Source organism: Mauremys mutica, chromosome 19 (assembly GCF_020497125.1).
Source record: "Mauremys mutica isolate MM-2020 ecotype Southern chromosome 19, ASM2049712v1, whole genome shotgun sequence".
In the NCBI taxonomy this organism is placed as follows: Eukaryota; Metazoa; Chordata; order Testudines; family Geoemydidae; genus Mauremys; species Mauremys mutica.
The window spans coordinates 8,546,419-8,572,913 of NC_059090.1; the positions used below are offsets into that span (position 1 = coordinate 8,546,419).

Genomic DNA, 26,495 nt, shown 5'->3' on the forward strand with positions numbered 1-26,495 from the left:
AAAACCACCAATGTAAATGTTTGCTGCTTTGACCGTTAGGTCTTGACTCTCACCTTAATAAAGACGACCCACACATAATTGTGTTTGTATAAAAGATATTTACTTCAATTATCACACCTAGGGTGCTAGTGAATAATAATAATAATACATCATGTGAGTTTCATACAGTGATATTGCTTCTCCATATCATATAGGGACCGTTGTACAGTGCTGAGAACAAACATTATATGGCTAACCAAACAAAGACAGAAGAAACAATGCCATTCCGCTGACGGAGGGAGCACTTCCCCGCTACTGCCAGCCATATAAACTTTTACTTTTATGTTTAAACAAATACCAAGAAATAAAATGTTACAAAAGATGAGTCACAGCAACACAACGTGGGCTTCTCAAAGCTACTTGTACAAAAAAAAATGACACTTTTTTTGGTCAATTGGTTCTTTGTGAGGATTTTTTTTAAAATCTGTGATTGTGAACATAACAAACAAGCTCTAAAAATGTCTAAGACTTAGTGCGTTACAGAAAAAATATAAAATACTGCTAAAAATGTAAGACACCACAATACACGGGGGTAAAACTGAGCTTATTATTTAAAAACAAAAAAGTTCTCAGGAAAAAGTACACCACTTTATCTGTCTGAGTTCATCTTGTGCTGTGTTAGTAGTCAGGGCATTCATTTCAAAAGTCTGCCCATTATCATGGCAAGTAGTTATTGCACAAATGCAAAGAGTTAATTTCTTAATAAAAATGAAAAGGGACATGAGGGAAACAATTTTAAAAAACAAAAGCACCCCCACTCCCAAACAAGTTAATTTACTTTGGATTTAATGTCCAAATTCACACACTTGACATTCTTGGAGCATTTACAGAGAGTGGGACAGACAGTGCCTGTTTTCTTAAAAGGAACAGCAGAAAACAGCTTTCAACACAGAAATGCATAGACTATTCTGATAGATAGAAATGAAAACCTTTCGCAGAAATTACCTAATAGTTTAATGTAGGGCCTTTCCCCCCTCTAACTACACCAGAAGGAGAAAGTCAAGGCATTGGGAAAATGTTATTTCTGAAAAATTAATCTGATGTTCTTAGTGGGACGTCCTCAAAAAAAAAAAAAAAAGGCAAAGTGCAAGTTTGCTTCCAAGCCACCGAGGAGGTGATGCGCCATGCAACAATCGCAGCTCCTTACATCTTTGCCTTTTGTAAGGCTCTTTGTGCTGGTTCAGCGCTTATTGATGGCCCTTGACCTTGTCCCCCAAGCAGACACATCCCTCCCTCATACAAACAGGGCTATTTCTAAAGCAACATTTCTCTTGTTGTGTAAGCAGCTCTTGCTCAAACTGTTACCTACCCACAGAATGCTTGTCTTAATGTGTTTCTACGTTGCAAGGAAACCAAACAACTCCTCCAGCACAGATACAAATTTACAACTAGTATTTTCATATTTCATACCAGGAAAAGTTGTTGCTGCATAAGATTGTTTTGACCAACTTTATATGTAAGAAAAAATAGTTATGAATTCAGAAATTAAAACGTATGCCAACAAAGATGAACATCATAGGAAACCAGTCTCTCTTGTTTTAAAGTAATACTCTTGAGCAGATTGCAATGTACCTTGACAAAGGGATATTGCATCTTCATGAAATCTTAACAGAGGCTCTAGGAGGCTTAGGGTATTTTTTGTCTCTCTTTAGATCGGAGTCTCTTCCCTCACTACTGAGTCTTTTTAATCTCAATACTAAATGGTTTTTAATATTTAAATACAAATATTTAGTAGACATTTACACAGAGTCCTTTTAAGTGGATTGCTCCAGAAAACACAACATACTGATATGGGTATTAATCAGTCAAGTACATGCCAACCCATCCAATTCCCAGAACAGGCCAATTCTTCTAAACAGAATGGAATAGAATGAGTTTGGTGTGCTGGACCATCTATGTCTGTTTAAGCAATAAGAAGTGATATGTATACTTCTGTTGTGTTTATATAAAAATCTCTGAAAGGCATTTTAAAGTAATCTCACTATAAATAGGAAAGACCAGAATTTCGTTTTGTTCTAATAATGAACTTTATATAATTAGACATATGTTGCTGTGTAAAGAGTGAGTTTTAGAAATAAACAAGTGCTAGTATGAACTGAGGAGGTAGGAGTGTGATGCAGAGGAAAAAAACCCCTATTCTTCACAAGTCCCAGTTAGACTGGAATGACCTTACGGTGTATCACCATTTGAAGAGGAAATGGCTCAGGAAGTTGAAATGAACACGTAAGTGCTTATTTTAAAGTTTTGTAAGAACATGGTGAAAGTTAGCCATAGCTGGAGATCACATGGGTGCTTGACCAATCAAGTTTTTTAAATGCTCACTGAGAGACCCATTAGTATGTTTTTTCAGAGATTGTTGCTATGAGTGTAAGAGAGATTGTTGCACAATGGTGGACTATTTATTCCAAAATGTCATCATGCAAATATAACCAGTGTGAATATACTCTTCAGTCACCTGAATCCTCCTAGACTAAAGCTTACATTTGCCTACATTGGGTGTACAGTGTGTTAGCTCCTAAATATAAAATTAGAACTTCTATTGCACAAAATTTTAAATGCACAGTAGTATTAAGTGCTCTTTATCAAAGGGATTAGTGGCCCTGGGCTACTGAAATGCACCTTGATTGGTCTTTTTTTCTGAAATAAAAAGTAGGCTCTTGCGTATGCTGAAATCTAGATCACTGTGCTTTAGATTATTCTCAATGAAGAGATGAGGAGATAAGGCACGTTATCTTTCTGATTACAGAAAGTTTGATAAACAGTACATTTTATGAAAGAAGTATAGGCTAAACGCTTCTAGGAAACTGTGTAATAATATTGCTTAAACTAAAAACATTTCAAGATAATCAAAAAACCTCCCCTCCGTCCCTCCTCCCTCCCCCCCGCAAAGAACAAACAAACAAACAAACAGGAAATCCGTGAACTACTTCATTCCTGAGGAGGATGAAAAAGGAATGGAAGCCTCTTATGGAGGGGAAAGTGGGGAGAGACAAAACCCACCCAACAGCACAATATAGTTGTGTTGCTTATTCTTCACCTGCCCTCCTTTAAGCTAGTGTATCTAGAACACTTACTGTATATACTATACTAGCATTCAGAGGTAACTAGGTGCTTTGGAAACACTTTTTTTTTTAAAGCTAATTAATTTACACACAAATAATACATTAAAATAGTAATAAGGGTCTAATGGAAACTAACAAAAGCCAGAGAAATGCAGCGTGAACCCTGACTGAGTACCAATCTTATAACACACCTAGATATATTTTTCTTAGTTCCACATATGTAGGATTGGATTTATAAAGCCAGTTAAATGCTTAGTCCTCCAAAGTAAACAAAGTCCCGAGAGGAGCTCAGGATATGCAATTTCAGTTATATACACCTTGGAAGTAGAATTTTAAGCATGCACCAGAGATGAACTGCTGGTTTTGATTTGTCACTTGGTTCAATTTACTGAAAAATTCTTCCTTTTTAAAAACCTTTTTTAAAGGATGGAATGCTGCTCCCTTTAACTGACCATACTGTATGCAGGCATAGCAGCTCATATTGTACATGGAAGAGTGCTTAGTGCATGAGGTTCCTGATAGCCATATCAGAGCAAAACCTATTTATACAGTTACAGGGCGAGTTTAGGATGTGATTTCATCCTTAGTTCTAAATTATCTAGCTTTTGTACATTTCAGCCAGAACCTTGACATTATTTTTATGTATTCTAAATGTGAATTTTTCTCTTCATGTTAATTAAACCTGCGTGTTCAAACGATCTGATTCCTCAGAAGCCTGCAGTCACTTTCTTGCAATGTGGATTTTGCCTAGCAAGTGGGAAACTGGCACTCTATGCATTAATATACATATTAGCATGTAAATAACATTTTTAAACCTGCCATCCACCCATGCCCCAATGCATATAATTTACCTGATAGACTGTAGCAATTCCTTACTGAGCCACTAAGGCCTATATTGTAAATATGCTACATATTTAGGAACTTTTCCAAACAGGAATAGTGTAAGTATACATGTTTAAAAACTTTTAAAAATGCATATTATTGACCCGCACAGCTAGAAGGTGATAACACAATTAACATATTATTATTGTTACCAATAGAAAGATTGTGCTGTTACAAACATTACCACAAAATTACACAGTAACTATGCAAAGAACTCCTGTCACCACTACTTCAGGAAATTCCTGGGATTCTTCTCCACTTTCCATGGATCTTTGGGTGAGTACTTTACTTGGTAGTACAAATATCTCCAAAAATAAAATGAACAGTCCTAGATATGCCTCTAATGGATGGATTGCGGGAAGTGGGGTGGCAGTTAGTATTTATGGTAGTTTCCTAATATGACTGTTTGTCATTTAACTTTTATATGGTCAAGGCTCACTTGACTGTTTCAGTTTAATAGAGAAACTGAAGTGATACAGCAAAGTCGCCAGATTTAGTAATAGAAAGAATCTAGAAAGAGCTCTAGATTGTGCTCTTGGACACGCATGACTTCCACTGAAGTCAATGGGAGTTGCATGCTTGTATGATGGCAAAACTTGTCCTTTGACAGACATCTATCCAAAAATAAAAGATTAAATAATCCCAGTATAATTTTTAAGTAGACATTCTTCCTTCTACACATTTTTGTACCTGAACATGCTCATGAATTGTGATGAATTGACAACCCTGGTGACTCAAGTCCATTTTTGTATCTACACAACAGGTACAGCAGTGCACGCTTCCCCCTCTCTGTCAGCGTGCCTTTGGCCTGACATAGAAGGTGTGAGGAGGGTGTTTAGTCTCCAAGGCCAATCAATTCCTGGCCTTTACAGAGGATGCTAATAAGGGTACCAATTATTAAAAAGTTGTGTGGTTAATTTTCGTGACATGAACACTTCTCTATGAGGAACTGACCTGAGACCAAATAATTCATTTCACGTATGCCAAAGAACAGCTCTATCCGGGTGAAATTCATCCCTCTCTGAGGGCCATCACAAAACCAAAGCACCACTTATGATATATTTTCAGGGCTTAACTGAGTTTTTAAGGACTGCAGGAGCCTATAGCTGACCCTCCCCAAAGGAGGGTCTTTTAATCACTGTACATTAATAGGATATGGCATATTGCATTACACACAAAATTTAGCAGCTCAGATACTGGGGTGATAAAGGCCATAATAGTATCTGGATACATATGGTAACAATGGACTTATTTTTCTTAAAGTCTATTATTACATATATTTAATACATGGTTTATTCAATATCTACTATATTAAAACCATAAAAATGAATAGGGGACGAAAATAAAATTATTTTTGATGAATAATACATACCAAACTCTCATATAGCGCTTTTCATCCATAGATCTCAAAGCACTTTACAAAAGAGCTCAGTATCACTATCCCCATTTTACTGATGGGGAAACTGACGCAAAGAGAGGCAGTGACTTGGCCAAGGTCACCCCAATGACGGAGCCAAGAATGGAACCCAGCTGTCCCACGCTAATGTTTATTTTCATTATTTAAAGTAATTTGGAGTTATATTTTAAGTTGTTTGGCACTTTTTGAAAATCTTGTATTATACAGAATTTTTACAGGCTCTTTAATTGAAAACTGTTTGATTGTATGTATGACATGGAGGAAGACATGTTAGTGCTTGGCTAGAGGGACCACAGAAAATGCCATGGAGACTGGAAGGCCTAGCATAATAGTAAATTAAACTAAATGCTGTGTTTTACACTTGTTATGTCTGTATAAGTTAAACTGTGGAAGATCAGATATAAGCAGCCTGTCTTGTTAGGGGCTGAACTCACTGAAGTCAAAGGAAAGACTTTCCATTGATTTCAGTGGACATAAGATCAAGCCTTAGACCAAATGACACCTTTTCTTCCTCTCTCCATATCTTTCTTACGATCTCCATGAAATCCTCACAATCAGAACCTATGGAACTCAAGTATAGGGAGAGATTTTAAGACCCAGTATACATGGGCTGTAATATAAGCAAGAGAGATGATTTAAAGAACTCACTTGCTTAAAAGGAAAGTGAAGAAACAAATAGATCCTCCATCTGCATGTCAAAAATCTTTATGAATATATTTATTTATTGCATTTATAATGAATCACTTTGCTACATAACACTGCTGATTTCTTAGCAATCCTGCTAAAGGCATTAGTCCATATTACTAATGACATTTCAGTTTAAATAAGGAAGCTGTTTTGGATTTAAGTGCAAAAATGCATCTGAAACCAATTACTTTTTTGGTATTTTTATAATTTAAATATGGTCAAAATGTTTTTCCATTTCTAAACTACCAAGTTCCTGCCAAGAACAATTTTTTTCGTTTTACAGCAGAGTTCTAAAACCCTTGAAATTAGGGATTTTAAGATGGAAACTCTGACAGACCCTGGACTGCAGCATTGCTAGTGGGGACTGCAATCTTTTTTATTATATTTATCACATTATTCTGTCAGATTTTCCCCTAACTCTAATTTATTTAAATTAATCAGCATTATAATTTCATTTTGCGCGAACACTGAGATGACACACTTTCCCTCTAGATCGCTGTTCTCACTTTTAAAAGATTGCAAAATGGTAATATTTTTAAATAATGACTAGAGAATATTGCATAGAATTCTGTAGTGTTCATTAACCCCTTCACTGTAGCCTCCCCACATGGTTATGTTAAAAATGAATACAAAAATCTCTTACCTAATGAGAAAGGCATGCGATTTTTACTTTTAGAGACATCTTATTCTAGTAAAGAGCTTATTGTGAAACAGCTCGTGGACAGATGATATGGATAGAGCATACCAATGCAAGGCTCCTTAAGGAGTGACTCTACCCACAAAGTCTATTTATAAATTTTGCAGGAGTGCAAGCTAAACTAAAATGATCAAGTTCTATGGCATTCAGTAGCTACTTTAACAAAACCCTTTTTCTTTTGTTATCAGTAAGAAAAATCTTGTGATTCCACAGATAAAGAAAATCGTATTTATAAAAATGGAACAATTATAATCAACAGGCATGCTTCATCCGCTCTCCATTAACACAGTAATAAAAGAGACCACCACACTTAGTTAAATCTCAATATTGTTCTCTCCTTTTTGCACTACCCATTCAGAGATAAAAATGACAGAATTTTACCTTCAGTATAAAAATATTTGTTAAAACAGCCTGGGGCCTATCCCTCCATTGCTTTAGATAAAGTCTGAACTATAAACAGAAACAAGGGTTTTAAAAAAAGGCTTTTAAAGAACATAAAAATGGAAACAGTCTGCAGAAAACCTGTAATGCTAGAGACCTATATGCGCTTTTATCTATCTGGAAAAGTACTGAACAGCATGCCTTCAGCTAGTGCTCCATTTTCAGTCGTCTTAACGCTATAATACAACTGTGCATAGAGAACAGTCCCACATGTTGAACATGTGGCACCTTATACAGCCTTTCACCTTTGTTACTCTCAGCTAATCAATGACTGGAAAGCATTGAAGAGTCCAACTCTTTTTACATTACTTCTCCAGTAGCTCTTTATCAGGTAATGAAGACTAGGAGTGTAATACTAATTTCCCCAACAACATTAATTTTAAATAACATACTTCATTACCATGAAGAAATATAGCTAAAAATCATTCACCACAGATGCAATTTAACCCTTTTTCAACCAGGGAGGTCTTGCCAATTTGGAAAACTAGTAAGGAAAAAATCTCCAAACAGGAGAGTAAGGTACGGTATCCATCAAAGAATTGTAACGTGATTCCTAACTGGAAGTTCGGAGTCATCCCAATGGCATTCTAATAGTTTTACGTACTTTCTACCTATGATATTATGCATGAAATGACAAAAGGAACTAAAGCATTAATAAAGTGCCAAAATATAGGGAATACCAAGAGCATTTTATCTGACTAATTTTATAATAAATACTGATGACAGCCCTTGGGTGATTTATGAATCATAAGTGCTGTCTTCAACAAAATTCTATGCATTGTAAGTGGTATAATGGAGTTTACAGTTCACTGTTAGTGTTATAAAGGAAACATCCTCTACAGGAGAGCTACAAATATGCTTTTATAAAATTGACATAGCATTAACAAAAATAAGCAGACACTTTTGAGTGTTTGGCTCCTCTAATGTAATTAGCAGAAACCTGAAAACTACAAAACGAAAGAACAAAAAGGATACTTTTGAAGGCACTTAAGTATTGCTTATCAAGAAGAGAGATTAACCCTTACTGCTGCATTTGGGTTCATCCTATTAATAAAATTTTGCTTTCAGTGACAGCTCTCAGTAAGCATTATTGAATGCAATAAAGAGACACACTTATTCAAAAACAGGTCTGGGGACCTTAATTAAGCAAAATAATAAATAGGGAAAAAAAACCAAAACAAAAACAAAAAAACCCCACAACCTACAAGCAAGCAAAATTTAACCACTTGACTGCATCAAGCACCCAGATCTCAACCTGATAGAAATAGGTGGTGGCAATGCATTGCAAATATATTGTTCTAAAGTAAACAAAGAAAACTGATTAAGTTAGAATGTAAGACAATATCTGGATTTGTCTAATTATAAGTTCTGTCTCTTGGCTGAACTGAAGATGTTTATATTTTGTTGTTACTCATGTTCAAGTACATATATTTGAATGGGACACACATTCATAAACGGAGATGTGTTTTATAAACCAAATCAAAACATTTGCTTTTAAGGAGACACTGCGGTGAAGAGAAGATTTCTAATGGTAATGTTTTGATTTACCATGTCGTTTGCTGGAAGTTTTCTCAGCCAAACGTTATGTCCCTATAAATAGAAGTCACAGTGATTCTAGATGGTGCAATCACATGTTCCTAATTTTCTCTTCAGCTCACCACAGAAAGGGCTAGTTGCGGTCTCTGTTTATCAAATTTGAGTCGTGCACCACAAGCTAAGTCTCTGGTTACCCAAGCAGGTAATTTGAAATGACTGTAACAGTAAAAACAGGTAAATAAATCTCTGCCTTTCAGCCTCCTAGAGCCTTCTTTTCGTATTCATGAAAAGGCTAATAGTGTAGTGACACTTAATTTGTGAAAACCTGAACTAAGTGCTGCTGCTGCACATTGAGACTGTAAATGAAATACATCACTTCTAAAACATCATGCAAGAAATGTGGGTTCACATCGTACAGTCAAAGTCCTACTAGTTAATTAATACAAGCACACTGAGGTGTAATATTGGGAGCATACCTTTAAAACTGGAACTCCTTTCCCCACCCTCCCAAAAATCAAAAAAGTAATATTAATTAAAATTAAGAAGTAATGAATGCACCATTAAAGTGTCATCAAAAGATGCTGACCTAAGACAAAGGTTTCAATGATACACAATACGGTCAAAAAGTCTTCAATCAATAATATACAGTATGACAACTACATCTTGTAAATTATACCCAATACTGCCGGCAGTCTATCCCTCTAAAGAATATTTGCCCCCTTTCATCCCTTCCTAACAATCAGATAATAAAATACAGCACCTATAAATAAGCAAAAAAAAATATATATATATATACCGAAATCATCTATTGTTAGTTTTAAAGATATGGCAATAAAGGAGTCTAAATTAGCAAACTTGTAGAAGCCATAACTGATAAAACAGCTTATTGAAAAAAGGTGGCAGTAATGCACTCTATGTGTGCACAAGTACGTAAGAAAATACACAGACGTATAAAATTGCTCGCACACACTCACACACACACATCCTTCCACACACCTCTATGCTCACGCATATACATATAGACAACAGGAGGAGTTAGAGACAAGTTAGAATTTGATTTGTACTTTGATCAGTTTTATGCTGTGCATAAAATAATCTGAAGAGGCTAAATTTCTGAAGGGCGGAATAGTCTGGACTGGGATTCAAGAGCATGAGTATTTTGGTTTGGAGTTTGGGCTATTTCCATCTTGGTCACAGCCCATCTGATACCTGCAATGTATTCTTTTTCTACACAAAAATAAACTTCCCACAAACTAAAACATTTAAATCAGTGCTTATGGTGGGAAGAGAGTCAGTAAATGGCTACCTATTGTAGGAAGAAATCTCTTCATCTGAGGCAGGCCCCAATTCCTTCTTAGTGGTGTGTGTTATCAGTTATACATGTAAATGAAACTTTAACTGATTTCAAGTTAGTTGAATGCTTCAGGTTGTAAAATATGTCCCCAGAGCTGCAGGCTGAAATGTTACTGGCCAACTTTTTTCATTTCTCTTTCTTAAACAAAAAGGTACTAGATACAACTTAGATAATGTTTTCACCCCTCTAGCCATGAGGCCAAGAACAATTCAAATGAAATGATCAAGTACATGCTATTCTAAGTTGTCTCCTAAACCTCCTGGATATGAGGTCTGATCAGCGTGCTCTGTGGTTAGAGGTTAAAAAGCAGATTATAAAATACCTAGATTCAGATTTTTTTTGTCCTGATTTGGCCTAAAATGGAGTGTATTAAACAAATTCTGGTCTGCAAAAGACCAGAATCAGTTAAAGCTATGAAACAATGTGCACTACGTGTCAATATTCTATTTCACTTACAAGAAAACACTAAGTCAGCTACCACAAATTAAGATATTTTCCTGATGTGACTTTTTTTGTTTTGTTAAAAAATATGTGGAGTAAATGTGTTTTTTTTAATTCAAAGTTTCAAACAACACGATTCTTTTCTTTTCTTGAAAATATTTAGGAATCCAAACTAGTGTGTTTAGAGTCGGTTGACTGTGCAATCTCTTAGTGGCAACTGAACAGCTACAAAAAACTTTTTATTTTTCCTTTTTGAAAAATCTCCCCTTTTTTCCTGGTTTAAGAAGATAATAGTGTATTATCGCTCTGTAGCCATTAGATGGCAGATAAAAAGCCCCCTTTAAATATGTGGGTTTGATTTTTTTTGTGTTTTTGTTTTTTTAAAGCCCACACCAAAGAGGAGGGCACAAGGCAAAGCTGTATGAGTTATTCCAGAAATTGTGGAAATCACTTAGGGCATTAATAAAAACACTTCAGGGTACAAAAAAGCTTGACCACACATTTCAGTTTTCTTCCTTGAAAACACAAACATAAATTGGGCTTAACGCTCCTTTTGTTTTCTATATGCACCTTGGCCTATGGCGTTTTTGCCCTGTGGCCTGCAGGGCGGTAAGTGCGCAACACAATAAAACCAGTAGAGGTCCAGTTTAACTTTCCCAGCTCTCTAGAGTTGGGTGAGTTTAATCTCAAAACTCCCATTCAACGGGCTCTTCTCGACTAGCGGCCTTCTCTAAACGGTGTATTATGTTGTTCAAGTTTGCTGCTTTCTTTTTCCTCAAGGTGTTGTCCCGCGTGTTCTTGGAGCTTGCTGCCTCGGAAAAGCTGAATAAACTCTGAATAGAGTTGGCTTTCTGTGAGCCTGCAGCCAACGTGGAACTTGTACTTGGCACACTCAACATTTTCTCTGAACTCTCTTTTGACTTGAAGGAGCTCTCCCCTGTAAGGACTGAGGTGGAGGCAGCTGAGGTAGAGGCATCCTCTTCTGTAGCAGAGTTTGGCATTGTCTCCAGAGTTTCTCCTGAACTTTGAGACCCTGGCGGAGAACTCTGACGTGGTGCTTTGAGCCTACCCTCATCATCAGTATCCTCCAGGCTCTCCATTCCCAAATGGAATGACTCTGTTTTCTCTGATGATCTGGCATCTTGTGGTACCTCTTCCCCCGCTTCAAAAGCTGACTCTGCTTGCCCTCCCTGAGACTTTGTGGTTGCATTGCTGTACTCGTCCGCCTCCAGACCACTTTGCTTTCCTTCAGGTGGGCCTTCTGTGTCCACACCATCACAACTGTCTCCCTCAGAGCTGTGAACTGCCCTGCTGCTTCTGGCTGAAGGAGAGTCACTTGATCCAGCCTGGCTCTGGCTTCCTGCTTGGATTTCTTCAATGAACAGCTCTCGACGGATGCGAGATCTAGAAGACATGATAACAGAATGATAAGTTTGGTGCTGGCCATTCATAATCATAGACCACAGTAATATATACTGTATGCTTTCTCGAGGAACTGACAAAGAAAATGAAAACATATTCACAACAAGCTTTTTCCTCGGCCTGTGGACAGAAGTGCCAAATCTGAATCCTTAGAAGTGTTTACATATTCAAAGGATGAGCTGAAGAAACATGTGAAAGAATGTGAAATGCAGTCAAGGCTCTTCTTTAATACTTTACTATGATATGTCATATACCTGCTTTTAAACAGCACTTTTTATTAGGCCCAACTTACAAAGTCCATATCCATATAGAAACTCTCCCAAAGTGCAGCGAAGAGAAAGGGGATGTCTGGATCTGGGTTTTGATTTGTACCCCATTTTTACTTTGGATAATACTCACAATATGCCAAAATTTAAGAGATTTAAAGAGAAGTAGTACAATAAAAGATATTACCTCACTCACTTTGTCTCTCTAATATCCTGGAACCAACATGGCTACAACAACACTGCATATATAATTGTTGTAAATCTGATTCCTTCTGACTGTTCAGTTCAATAATTACCTCACACTCTATGCAAACAGTGTAAATTTAATTTTCGTGCAGATAACAGAATTGTTCTAGAATGACAGAGTGTTAAATCATAAATAGACCTTCTAGTTTAGTTAAAACAATACTTGTTGCTTTAGGAGAACTTCAATCCAAGTTGCACACATACTGACATTAACAATTTTTGAGGGATCATAAATGGATTATAAAGGGGGATCAAGAGACAAGGTCCTAAAGATCTCCCATTCTCATTGGAATCTCACTTCTGAGAGCATGAAGTTTCAGAGGGTACCTGAAGAACCTAAAGATTCCTCTCTGCTCTGAGGGCACAGGAATTCGGAAGGGAATTTTTTAATATATAATTAGAGGGGAAACAATTTATGAACACCAACAACATTCTGATTTCTACTCCTAAAAATTAGCCATGACTTGCCTACAATTAAACAAAAACCAGAAAAAATAATTATTACAAACAGGAAACCCTGATCAAAAATAAGAATATAATTCTGAATCAACTTTAGGACAGTGCAGCTTTCTGACTGGTTTTCAGTCTATGAGCCCAGTGTGACATCTGCCTTATTTTTTATTTATAAATTTAATTTCAGAACATTAATAACCACATGACAGGCAGTGCACTCCTAGGGAATTACTGCACTCCACATATGGGTAAAAGTCACCTAACGTTCAACTGTGCTTCCTACAACATAAAGTGTGTAAAAATCACCCAGCAATGTACATGTCATTTTATTTGAGCTTCCCATAAGGAGTTTCCCAATGTCCTGGGTCTCACAGGGAAATGAAATGATGTATGGCCTGGGGTTTTACTTAGCCTTGATAACTAAATCAATTATATAATCGTAATTCGACTGTGATTAATAGAATTGTTTATGACCTCTGCATTCTACTGCAAGATATGCCCCATGTTCCTAGATAACAAGAAGAAAGAACCTCAGCACAGGAATAGTGTACACACAGTAACAATTTAGAGAAAACTTTGTCAAAAAGAAAAATGCCACTGGTTTTAATGAAGAAGCGCTGCCTTGTCTTTCAAGTCACAGATGAAAAACCCTCTTCATGTTTGTGGCAAGTTTTCAATAGAACCTTAAACTTCTTGCAGGGACTATCGTACACTGGGAAGAACACAGACTAGCAACAGAACCCTGCTGGAATGGCTGCTTTGTGTTTGCCGCTAATGACATTATTGACTTGCTTCAGAGACAGTAGAGTACTTCGGCAGTAATTGCTGATATGGCTTTTTTCAGGGATTACCAGTCTATAAATGTCCCTTGGAGAATAATATTCACCAGACCGGGGACCATAGGTGGTAATATTAATTTGCTATTAACATTACTTCCATGCATTTTGTGTTTATTACTAGGCTTTATTTACTTATAAATCTCCCTTTATAGGCAGTGATCCAAAGCACACTGCTCCTGGGGGGCTCACTGAGTCAGGAGAAGGAAACAGATAACTTTGTGTCTGCCCACCTAAGAAATGTCATTTAAAATACCACAGTTCCACTTAAGAAAGTGAATCACAGCAGTCTCATTGAACATTTGGCCACAGTTCTATTTAGTATGGGCTTGATTGATGGATGGGCAAATCCCTGGAATTGATCCCCAACACACTAGGTCTGGAAGTCAATCAAGCACTGCATTAACTAGGAGACAAAGTTTGTACGATAAACAGGAACGGGTGGCAGCAGCTAGGAAATTCTGGAGGGAAAGTGCCTATCAGTGGAAGATGAAGACCACTACATCAACCACACCCGGAGACATTCCTCAGTGTTATTCAAAATATGAGGCTATCCTGGGGATTGTGTTGGAGTTCACTGTACATGTCTTTGCACAATTTTCACTATCATAAATAGACACTTAATACGGTGATGTTTCCTGCAACTTTTATAAATTAAGTTGAATGGAGTTTAATAATTTAATAGCACTAGACTGAGATTCAAGAGAACAGGGTTTAATTCTTATCTCTACCACAGGCTCGCTAGGTGATCTTGAACAAGTCACTTAATCTCTGTGCCTCAATTTCCCATGTGTAAAATGGGGTTAATACTACTTCCTTTCTTTCACCCTTTGTCTGTCCCACTATTTAGAATGTAAGTCATTTGAGGCAGGGACCATCTTTTAACACGTATTTGTTACAGCTTCTAACACAATGGGCTCCCAATTTCAAAAGGGGCCTCTGAGAGCTTCTGTAATTCAAATAAATACACTCAGATGTATATTATTCTTATGTATGTGCTGAGTCTTGAGCTCTGGAAACAAACAGAAAGGTTTAGATGTGTTTGTGGATACAATGAAATCTTTTCTGAATATTTATATTTCAAAGTGAAATTCTCTCTCTCAGGTATTTCCATAGTGCCTCTTGCTGTGACATACATGTGCCAACACACATTCTTTACACAAAGATGGCTGTGAGGGCATATTCTAATGCAGCAACAGTTTGTGGAATGTATGGCATAAACCATATACCTGAAGGATAATCACTGCAGTAACAAGATTCCTGAGACCCCGAATCCATGACAGCAAGACATTAAGGAAAAGGTATCAAATTCAAGAGGAACAGTACACTACGGTTTGTAATGGGACAGACAGCAGTTGTATGGGAGATTTAAAACCCACAATGCAAGCTAAATTTGAAAATGGGCTCTTGACGCCTTTAAAATATGACAAACACCACATTCTTATCTTTCAAGATTCCTTATAGTTAGAAAGGGAACCCTCTTCAGTTCCATGAATTCATTTCTTGTATATATTAATAAATAATAAAAATAATAAAGATGCCTAACATTCATAGAGTACCTTTCTCCTGAGGCTCTAAAAACATTTCACAGACATTACTTCAAGTTCACAAAACCCTTGTTAATATTCTTGATTTTCAGATGGTGAAACTGAGGCATAAAGTAGTAGTCCATGGCTTGATTTTCAGAAGTGCTGAGCACTCAAAAAAATCCCACTGACTTCAATCAGGCCATAAATGACTTGCTCATGGTTACACAACAAATCAGTAGTGCTGACTAGAATCCGAACTCCCAATTCCATGCCGTGTTCCAACCATTAGACCAGGGGTAGGCAACCTATGGCACGGGTGCTGAAGGCAGGACGCAAGCTGATTTTCAGTGGTACTCACACTGCCTGGGTCCTGGCCACCGGTCCAGGGGGCTCTGCATTTTAATTTAATTTTAAATGAAGCTTCTTAAACATTTTAAAAACCTCATTTACTTTACATACAACAATAGTTTAATTATATATTATAGACTTATAGAAAGAGACCTTCTAAAAACGTTAAAATGTATTACTGGCACACGAAGCATTAAATTATAGTGAATAAATGAAGACTTGGCTCAACACTTCTGAAAGGTTGCCGACCCCTGCATTAGACTATGTTGCTGCCTTGCTTGTACATATTTTACTTTATCTGTAACTGCAGGACTATTCTGAATTAATGTATAGTGTGGTGTGGCTAAATGTGCTGATCGATCATGACTTGTCGTGCTTTCTCACAATGTGCCTAACAGAAGACCTCATGATAATGAGGAAGATAACACATGTCACCAGTGTACTTTCATTCATCTGTATAAGTGAGAACAGCACATTTTGCTGTCAGGCTGAAGGGAACATATTTACATAGGCATTACTCCAACTTGTGTATAATTGCTATAAGTGAGAAAGGGAATAGATGTCTGTATTTGGAGAACTTTAAACTAAGATGCTGTATTTGCAGTGCACACAAATCAAATTTGACTACATTTAAGTACAAGTCAATGTGACAGAGTAGAAATGTTACCACCTACTGGTGACTATATTTATTATTTTCCTTTGCCTACTACTGTATGTTCTATTCCTTAGCTCAGTCATTAACAAAGGAGTCTTTTTTTGTGTCCACAGTGGCCTCGGAAGTGGCAGAGAGGAGCTCAGAGGGAGAAATCTTTTAAAATGTGAATTGTTTGTTAAGGTTTTTTAAACTGTCCTATGATAATCAGGGACTCTTGGTTCAAAAAGCAAGGGACTGAGGCTTGTATGTTTTCTTCTACCTCTCAAATTATAACTGTTATATTGATCGGTGCCAACTTCTAGGATAAAAGTGTGTTAAGATGATGAGGATTCCTGATCAATTCCTTTCAGACAAAAACTGAGTGTGTTTATCCAACTCCTACTTCTCAGTGGTCAAGCTGGTCAAGCATTGAGTCTTCAGTGGTCAGAAACTACTCAATGCACCCAATTTGTGGTTCTTCTTAAAGGGAACAAGGGATTAAACTGAGACTCTAATGTCATTTCATTTCAGGATGAATCATAATAGTGTAATAAATTTGCAGCCACCTCAGACATCATGGTTGTCACTAGGCTGCACACCATGGCTATTTGGAACTTCATGGAGACAGAATACATTCTCCTGGTCCCAAATCACAGGTCTCTATATCTTGAGCTAAAGAAAAATCTCCTTTAATTTTCAGCACTGTAGGACCTATGACAAAAGAATAGTTCTGATTCCATCCAATAGAGGGCAGTAGTGTACACACTATCTGGTAGACTACAATATGAATTATAAATATTCCACAACAGTGACCCCTTTTAGTTTAAAGTCCCACTCTGACATATCAAATCAAAATGCAGAATTTCACACAGACAAGAACTATTTCAGTCAATATGTGGGTATTTTTATTCCCCAGGAATTATTTTAAAACTGGCATATACTGTTTGCACTATCATTATTACTCTAAACTCCTTGCTAATGAGACAGTCCCTTCTGTATCACTGCCCAGCACTAGTTCAGACAGATAGAAATAAACAGCCTTTTAGGGCTAGAGTATATACTGTGCTCACTGGAGATGCTGTGTGGGACATGTACTGTACCTGTAATTGTGGAACCAATTGATCACGGTGCTGGTTTTCAAGTTGAGCTGTGTAGCGAGTTCCTCAATGGTTTTTGGCGATGGGTATGGCTTTTGCTGATATGCTCGTTTTAGAGCTTCTTTCTCTTCTGGTGCCAACACTACTCGTGGTTTCTTTAGCTGATGCTGTGGCTGTGGGCTGGCTCCCTGGCTATAGTCTATTCCAGCTGAAGAGGGCTCACAAGGTTGACTGTCACTAACTGAGCTGTGCCGTCGTTTCATGTAGGCTGAAAGAGAAATACAGAACCATGCAAATATAAAATCACCAAATACAAGAACTGCAGAGTAAATGCAAAGATCCCAAATTGTGAGCTTGGGGGGCTGGGGAGGGGGCGTGCATGCTGGGAGGGACAGAGCAGGAAGGCGCAGGAAATGAATTCTGGCATGGATCCAAAAGAGACCACAAGAGAAGGCAGAGGTGGCAGGGAAGAGAGCACAAACTGACCATACACCTTTCTAAGTTTTCCACCCCATTGGTGAATATGTGAGACAAATAATGGACATAAGTTAATCACAGAATCATAGAATCTCAGGGTTGGAAGGGACCTCAGGAGGTATCTAGTCCAACCCCCTGCTCTAAGCAGGACCAACCCCAACTAAATCATCCCAGCCAGAGCTTTGTCAAGCCTGATCTTAAAAACCTCTAAGGAAGGAGATTCCACCACTTCTCTAGGTAACCCATTCCAGTGCTTCATCACCCTCCTAGTGAAATAGTGTTTCCTAATATCCAACCTAAACCTCCCCCACTGCAACTTGAGACCATTACTCCTTGTTCTGTCATCAGGTATCACTGAGAACAGTCTAGATCCATCCTCTTTGGAACCCCCTATCAGGTAGTTGAAAGCAGCTATCAAGTGTGGTGCATAGTTCTAATGTTACTCAACAAAAGTCTGAGTATTTGATGAGTATGACATTTTCACATATACATTCTGTTAGGACAGTTATGCTGCATTGCAACTGAAATGTTCTGTGTTTCTTGGTATTTAAAGCTTCCTACTGGATTAAATTTAAACTACAGTAGTTGATAAAAGCTGAAATCACAAACATGTTCCAACACAAGATGGCGCTTGGAGCCTGTGGAATCCTGACAATTTTGCCTCAGCCCTAAGGAACATTTCAGAGGTTTGCTGCTTATTCCTACAGATCTTGTCGTAGATGCATACACTGGAGACAAGTTATAAAAAAGAAAAACAACCTACAGCTCCTTCCTTTAAGCAAGATTCTTTTACAATATGATTTGATGGGTACTGCTGCTGTGTGCAGGTAGCTCAGTTAGGTCAGTGATAGGAATCTGAGCAATTCCATTAGGCACCTTCATCCTCATGGGGAGAGTGGTGGTGCTGAACCATCCTGTTAAGTTCATTGAGGAAAGAGATTTGGCTAACGATGTCATTGCCTTGACTGATTTGCACTGGGTGGAGGAAGATGGGATCAGAGACATGCAACAGCATTGTCGAGGAGGCCTTTCCCTTGCAGTGAGAAAAAAGCACTTCCAGATGAACTTGATCAATACAATGTTGCAGTGGCCTGATAAATACCATATATATATATATATTTCAGAGCATAGACTCATGCCAGAGAGATTTGGAAGCTTGTGAAGTGGGTCACCCGAGCCAGCAACAAAGTCTTTCATGAAATAAATTTCTTTACCACAGGTTTTATCTTTAGGAATAGGATGCATAGATGATAAAAAAAAAAGACAGGCCACCTTGAGCTACAATTCAAGTTTTTCTGGGTATAGAGCTCACCCTCCTTACAGTACCCAGGGAGCTGCTTTCATAGAGTACCCTTTTCCTCTGCAGGACTGCCTGGGCCTTTACTGTCCAGCTCTGCTTTGTCATTTCACCCTCTGCACTGGTGGTGGATCTACTGGGACTGTTACACAGTCACAGGAGTATCAAAGTGAATGTTGAACATACTGTTTAACCTTCCTGGGTACCTGAACTACCTACATTTTATTTTTCCTTAATATGATGTCTTGCCTGTTGGATTGCCTACTGTGCAAGATCGCTGGTATGGAGCGGAGTGTAAGAAGCTCATGATCCATCACTCTGCTGTGTCATATATAGTCCTGCACCCATTTAAGAAAGTTATATGCAATGTAGTTGTAGCCATGCCAGTCCTAGGATATTAGAGTGGGGAGGTGGGGGAGGGAATATCTTTTACTGGACCAACTTCTGTTGGTGAGTGAGACAAGCTTTTAAGCCACACAAAGCTCTTCTTCAGGACCTGAGGCTGGCTCAGAAGCTTGTCTCGCTCACCAACAGACGTTGATCCAATGAAAGATATTACCTCACCCACATTGTTTATATAATAAAGTTATTTTTAAAGGTTGTTCCAATCAACCAAAGCTATATAGGATGTTTCAACCAGTGGGGAAAATGGGAAGCAGTTAGTGATAAACAACATATGGGGCCCTATCTCTGCAGACCCTAAGGTGCAGCTAAATGCTACAACTTGCAATGCTGGCAATTAATATGAAGAAAATGATATTATCTTACATTTATAAAAGGTCTTTGGAGTCTTTTCAGGTTAAAGTGTTTTACAAACTTATACTGATACACAAACTAGACACAGGGCTCCCTTCATTCACCACTGTAACAGCCAAAACAAGGGTGAAGAATGGTATCTGCTCATTAGAACACTGCAACACTACACAGAAATTTAGGAGATGACATGAAGGAGAAGAGCACATCTAATTAAAAATGTAAAACATGTGTGCTATATCCAACTGAAGCTGCCAGAATTTGCTCAGGTCACTGGGCTTAACACCCTCCTCTTATGCAAAAAGATCTTTAATGAGTGGTCAGATTCTCTTATCCCACAACCAAAAGATGGCACCTCCAGCAACACAGAGTTTTCAATCTTCATTCTGGGACAACAGCTCAGGCCAAACTCAAGAGGATGAACACCACTTCCTGGAGAACTAGAACTTCCTGGGAAGTGTTCCATCCAAGTGCAGACCTGCCCTCGCTCTCAATGCTGTCACTATGAAGCAACTGCTAAGTCTGTATCTTTCATGAGACAAGAATAAAGAAACAATGACGACTTACAGGGAGCCCCACTGCAAAAAACCCACAACATCTACCAGTTGGTATTTCCATCCAGAACAGGTTATCAGACCATCGGTCCACTGGTTCAAGATCACATATTATGGCATCTATCAGTGTGCTGAACCAGATTACTAGCTATGAGCTCTGCATGAAGCACTCTAGATGCTTTAAAGATGATTTGCAAATATTATTTTAAACAATCTTAACTCTAAGTGTATGTGGTGAATATACACAAGGCCAGGGGAGATTTCAGCACATTTTCAAATAAGGAGAGACTCAAATCAAAAGGCAACATCCCTGAGTTTTGGAGGAGTTTGGTTTTGGATATAGTTTTGAATTTATCCATTAACCACTACTTCATAATGACCAAACTCACTTCCTAAATCCAGTCCTTGGGAAGGTTTGGACCTGGATCCTTGGTGTTGGGCCCAGTTTTATTCCAGGATTTTACCACTTTTTCATTGCTGTCGTTGTAGCCCCAGCATTGCCATGTTCCCTTGGCGAGTCTCCCCAGCATGCACTCAGCTGGAAACAGCATGCCCACCACTAGAGCCTGCCTACTGGGGTAAAACAGAGCCCTTTTTAAATAGAATTCTTATCCTACCTGGTACTGAACAAGTTTATTAAAAATGAAATGATGGGGAAATATAGAGAATTAACATTTCTCCTGTCAGGAGGCTTCAGCACTATTCACTGCGGAGTGCAATGTTTCCAGCAGCATGCACAGTGGTGTGCCATATGCTGCAGAAGCTAATTATTCAAAGTAAGTGAAGTGGGTGGAAGGAGTCTGATCTTGGTGGGTCTGAAGACCCTCCTAAAAGTTGATTTAACATATGTTAGAAGTATGCCAAACTGTTTATATAGGGCTTTCATAGCATAAAGTTTCAAACTGATGGGGATGGGGGGGAGATCTGCTCATCTCACCTTTACCATAACTATCAATTTATTCCTCTGATAAAATGTGGGAGAGGAATAATTGTTTGTAATGTTTCACTGGCAACAGAAACCATTGCAATGTTCTTTCACTGACACTATCTGAATGGAAAGTTACATTGTTGATGTGGCTCCAGGGTAATTTAAATGGTTGAACAACAGGACCCTTAGCTGCAAGAGAGAACTTTGGAGTGAATACAGGGCTGAATTCACTCCCAGTGCTCTGCTACCAGGACAGCACGTACACAGTTCAGGAGCTCAGCTGAGGCCCTCAAACAATTTACAGCCTTATCTTTATTCAGGCACAGTTTCCTTTCCTACAGCATATCTATTGCGTCGGACTTTGATAAAAATCCAGTTTAGAAACTCTTTTCCAAAGGAGGCTGTCAATGTTACTTTTTAATTATTTTTTATTTGGTTTTATTCAACGTTGTACAGGATAATCTCTTAGGACTGTTACAAATCTAGCTATTTGGCCCATTTATTTTTGCTCTGTTTCTAATGCAGCAGAAACCATCTCAGCTCCCTTTAGTTTACAGTGCTAAGTGGGAAACCTGAGAGGATTCTGCTCCCAGTGGAAGACCTCATGCAATTTCTGATGAGATATTGCATTGTGCTGTACTACCAGAAGTTACTGTAGCAGGAATTTGTTTCTGTTATTCACTTTCAACAGGAGACTACTAGCTCTCCTGTGAGCCCCCTTAACTGCAATTTTCAGTATAACCACAAAAATTCTTCATGACATATTAGTGTTACTGTGAAATCAGTCAACAATAGCACGTTAATGCAAAGATGCACTATCATCATCCAGGATAACTAGCTGGAATGTACACAATTCTGCACTCAGCTAACTGCTGCTAGAAGTCAGCATCTGGAACTTCTGTGTTGTAGAATCATGTGATCGTACTAAAAGGTGGCTGTTTTTGTTATTGCTATTTCTCAGCAATGGAGTCAAAATAAAGAGAAGGATCTGAAATCCACAGGACATGTTCCACAATAAAATTGTATATAACAATTTAGAAACCTAATATATAAATGTTTTTGATCTAAGCAGATGAGGGGAGCTCACTTGAACAAAACCAGAACCACAAAGGATACTAAATTAAATGATACAAATGTATCTCATACGATCATTTTAAATCACTACATTTATCTTTCCTCCTAGTGATCACCAGTGTTAGACCAGCAAGAAATTCCTTCAGGAATCACTGCTTACTCCCTCCATCCCAACGTCTGTGACTGGTTGTGGTCCTAGTAATGAATATCCTGAGCCAGTTGCCATTCTGACGTTTCTCATTTGGTAAGGCAAGTTATCACTGATGCATTAGGGCAGCAGTAATTAATTCTATAGTGATTCTAGCAATGGCTTCCTGACACTGGGCATTAAGGGTGGGTTTTTTTTCCTGGAGATATATAAAAAAAGCAAAGCTAGCATCGAGTTTGGCAAACAGAAAGATGCTGTGAAGCCCTTTCCATATCCTTCAATAATGCTGGATCAATATAACCTATATAATACTCACGGATAATTTTAAAAAAAGGTCCCATTTGAAATAATAAAAAATATGCATCAGCAAATCTGCTGCAAATTACCTTTTTTCTCCATTCGCTTCATATCCATCAATTTCTCCACATTGTTGGGATCATTTAGCCACAGCTGCATGCGGACAAAGGGCTCCCGTCCCTTCAAACTCAATTTGTGCCAGGGCTTTGGGCGAGCCAGAAGGTCTGAGACTGAGCCTTGCGTTAGCCCTAGGATTGTCTCCCCAAACAAACGCTGACCTAATAAGAAATCAAAACTGAAATGTATTCATTCAGCTAAGAGGCAAATCTAAACTAAACAGAAGAAAACAATGCAAAAGAAAGGCTAGAAGGTGGAAGGGGACCAAATTCTTTGAAGGAGTAGCAGAGCTCTGGTATATATAATCACTGTCAATTATTCTTACTTCACACTTGCCTGAAAACCCAACAGAAATAAAAGGAAGAATAATGGCTCTTCCCCCATTACAGTTGGAAATTACTTAGTTTTAGTTTAGTAGTTAGGGTCTGATTCTGGCAAGCAGGGGAGCTCAATACCTTTTGGGACCTTATAATGGACATAATGTGCAAAAGTAAAAAGTAATAAGATTTTAAAAAGTAAATCAAGCTTTTAACTAAGCAGTCAACTCCAGCAAGACTACTACAGCTACTTAGGTTTTATGAGGGAAGGTCCTATAACTGCTTCCTTCCATTAAGATAATACAGAGAATTCCATCAGTGAAACAAACGCTAATACTGTACACCTCTCCTGTTCAGCAACATTCACGCTAGTGTCTTCACAGACACATGCAAATACTTTCCATTTTATATTGTTTTGACGACTATTGTAAATGTGCTTTAGCAATTGCAGGTAGGCACCGTTTACAAAATGTAGTAAAAGTGTATTTTTGTAACTTTTATGTAGTACATGCTCTCAAGAATTCTGTACTTAAGCCCTGTTTCAAATGCTATGGTCTAGCATGGTAGCAATTTGTATGTAGTTTGGAACATACATACTTTGAATGTACACATAGTTATTGTTTCCATTTATATGTTTAAGATTGAACTTTGCAGTAACTACAGAAAATGTCCACCACATTCGAAACCAGGCCAGACAGTTTGTTCTCTAACAACCTTCACTTAATGCTTTTCTTGAGCAAAACTGTCCTGATATGCAATCGCTTTTGCTACAAAAGCCTGCAGTCATCTGAGTCAAACCCTGATTTCTGACAGTATTTTAACTACTGTATATTGTAAAGTAATCTGAAAAGCTTTTTACCTGCTAAGACTTGGCCTCAGGGTCCTGTGTCTGCCCCCCAACAGAGTATTTTCCTTCACTTGCTCTAGGTGTAAGAGATGTTAGCCAGTGGCAGTCTTGGGCCCATATGACCTAAGCTCTTGGAAAATTTCACACCGGCTCCCTTTTTTAGTTTCCTGATTTATTGGGGCAGCGGAGGGGTGTGCGTGTGTGGACTCCTGAGGCACGTGTGTGCGGCGGGGACTCCTGAGGCATCCAAACGAAGGGGCAGATGGGCAAGGATTTAACAGAAGCTTGAGGGAGTTGTAATAAGGGGCAGTCAGAGGAGGGGGAGTACATGGGTATATAGAGCTGGGGTAGGGTTGCCAGGCATCTGGTTTTTGGACAGTCAAAAGTGGACACTGGCAGCTCTGGTCGGCCCTTAAAAGTCCAGTCAGCGGTGCTGCGGGGGCCCGGGGCTAAGGCAGGCTCCCTACCTGACCTATCTCCGCGTTGCCCCCAGAAGCAGCCACCAGACCCCTGCAATCCCTAGGCGCTGGGTCGACCAGGGACTGGGAGGCTCCATGCGCTGCCCTGTCCCCCAGGAACCACGACCAATGGAGCTGCAGGGGGTGGCGCCTGTGGGTGCGAAGGCAGTGTGCACTGCGCAGAGCCACCTGGCTGCCCACGTGCCTAGAGGCTTCAGGGACCTGGTGGCTGCTTCCTCGGAGCTGCGGTAAGAGCCGCTGGGATCCCGCACCCTCTCCCACACCCCAACTCCCTGCCCCAGCCCTTCCCCCTCCTGCACCCCAAACCCCTCATCCCCGGTCCCAGCCCAGAGCCCACACCCCCTCCTGCACTCTGAACCCCTCGGCCCCAGCCCGGAGCCCTCTCCTGCACCCCAAACCCCTTATCCTCGGGCATCCCCCAGAGCCTGCACCCCCAGCCCAGAGCCCATTCCCCTCTCGTACTGCAACCCCATTCCCCAGCCCGGTGAAAGTGAGTGAGGGTGGGGAAGAGTGAGCGATGGGGGGGGGGATGGAGTGAGCAGGGGCGGGGTTGCAGTGAAGGGGCGGGGCAGGCCTGTTCGGTTTTGTGTGATTAGAAAGTTGGCAACCCTAAGCTGGGGAGGGAGAACCCAACATGGAGTAAGCGGGACATGGCCTTTGTGGGCATGTTACTTTGTGTGGAGCCCACTATTAGCTAAAGTTGTCCCTCTTCTTGGCTCTTACTGTGGAAATACAGAACCCTAAGCTCATATTTTGGCAAGTAAGTACAAGTAGTGATTTTCAGCTACACTGTTTTAAAATACATCCATTTTTCATTGTGTACCTGTCCATGTACAGGTAAACCCTGATTACCCGAAATTCTGAAAAATCAGACTAAATGCCAGTTTTGGTTCATCTGCATTCCAGAGTATATCTGTACCCTGGTACAGAATGGGGACCTTTTGAAATAAACCCTCTATTTATCTTTAAAACTGCCAATTAGTTGAAACTTCCAGAATGAGTATTAGCACTGTAACCTATTTACAGTGGTTCCTCTTTAAATCTTCTCAATTGTCTTTGCAACTAAACAACATTCCCTTAGTATTCCCAGCAATCTTTAAGTATGCCCAATACTACGTATGAAAAGTTAGGGGATACTGCAAATATCACATTAATGTTACGTGGACAGCAAAAGGCAAAACTGAAATGTTTTTATTCCACTGTGTTTATTCTACTTCCCTAAGTACAACCATAAGGGATCGAATACCTGATTTGAAAGACTGTCAAGCTAACGGGAACCAGATTATAAATCACTACCGGTAGGGAGCAGGTGTATCATACACCATATATTCAAATAGCAACTGAGGAGTTGTATTTTTTTTAAATATAGATTTCAGAGAATTTGCAAAACCCATGCCATTTAGTTTGCCCCATCTTTACTGCCATTTGGTAGCCACAAGAGTTAGCTTTTGTATTTAGTGACCTACTTTTGTTGTGATTGTTATGGAAAATTCTTTACAGTATTTTGGCACCTTCTGCAGCCCCCCAAATTTAGGACTTTTTGTTACATTTTCTCTCCTCTGTGACAGTGCTGCCTCAGCTGGAAAATCCTTATTGTGCTACAAACATGTCCCTGCTGGCAGTGCTAGTATTGGTTGCTAGAATTGTTACTAGTGTTTGAATCCAAGGCGGTCCACGAGGGAAGACCTTCCAAACACAATTCAATTTAATGAGTCATGTGACCCAAACCAGTTTCACTCTAATGCCCTCTTTAGTGGCTAATGGTTTTTGTACTACTGAGCCACTAGGAATTGGCTGAGACAGGTTCATGCGGCCCTGTG

The 26,495-nt window shown here is 39.1% G+C and overlaps 1 protein-coding gene across 21 annotated transcripts in view; it reads right to left on the bottom strand.

Moving 5' to 3' along the window:
* Positions 1 to 26,495, bottom strand: part of CUX1 (cut like homeobox 1) — a 417,182-nt gene that overhangs the window by 60,949 nt on the left and 329,738 nt on the right. For 18 of the 21 annotated variants that reach the window (XM_044993419.1, XM_044993427.1, XM_044993418.1 and 15 more), the window contains 3 exons: positions 23,005 to 23,193; positions 17,391 to 17,655; positions 9,702 to 11,960 (listed from right to left, as the gene is read on the bottom strand). The exons of the other annotated variants lie outside the window; for them this stretch is intronic. In XM_044993419.1, the coding sequence (XP_044849354.1) occupies positions 11,243 to 11,960; positions 17,391 to 17,655; positions 23,005 to 23,193 (1,172 nt within the window). In that variant the 3' untranslated portion in view covers positions 9,702 to 11,242. Of the gene's footprint in view, positions 1 to 9,701; positions 11,961 to 17,390; positions 17,656 to 23,004; positions 23,194 to 26,495 lie in introns of those variants that run through there. 21 annotated transcript variants of the gene reach the window in all.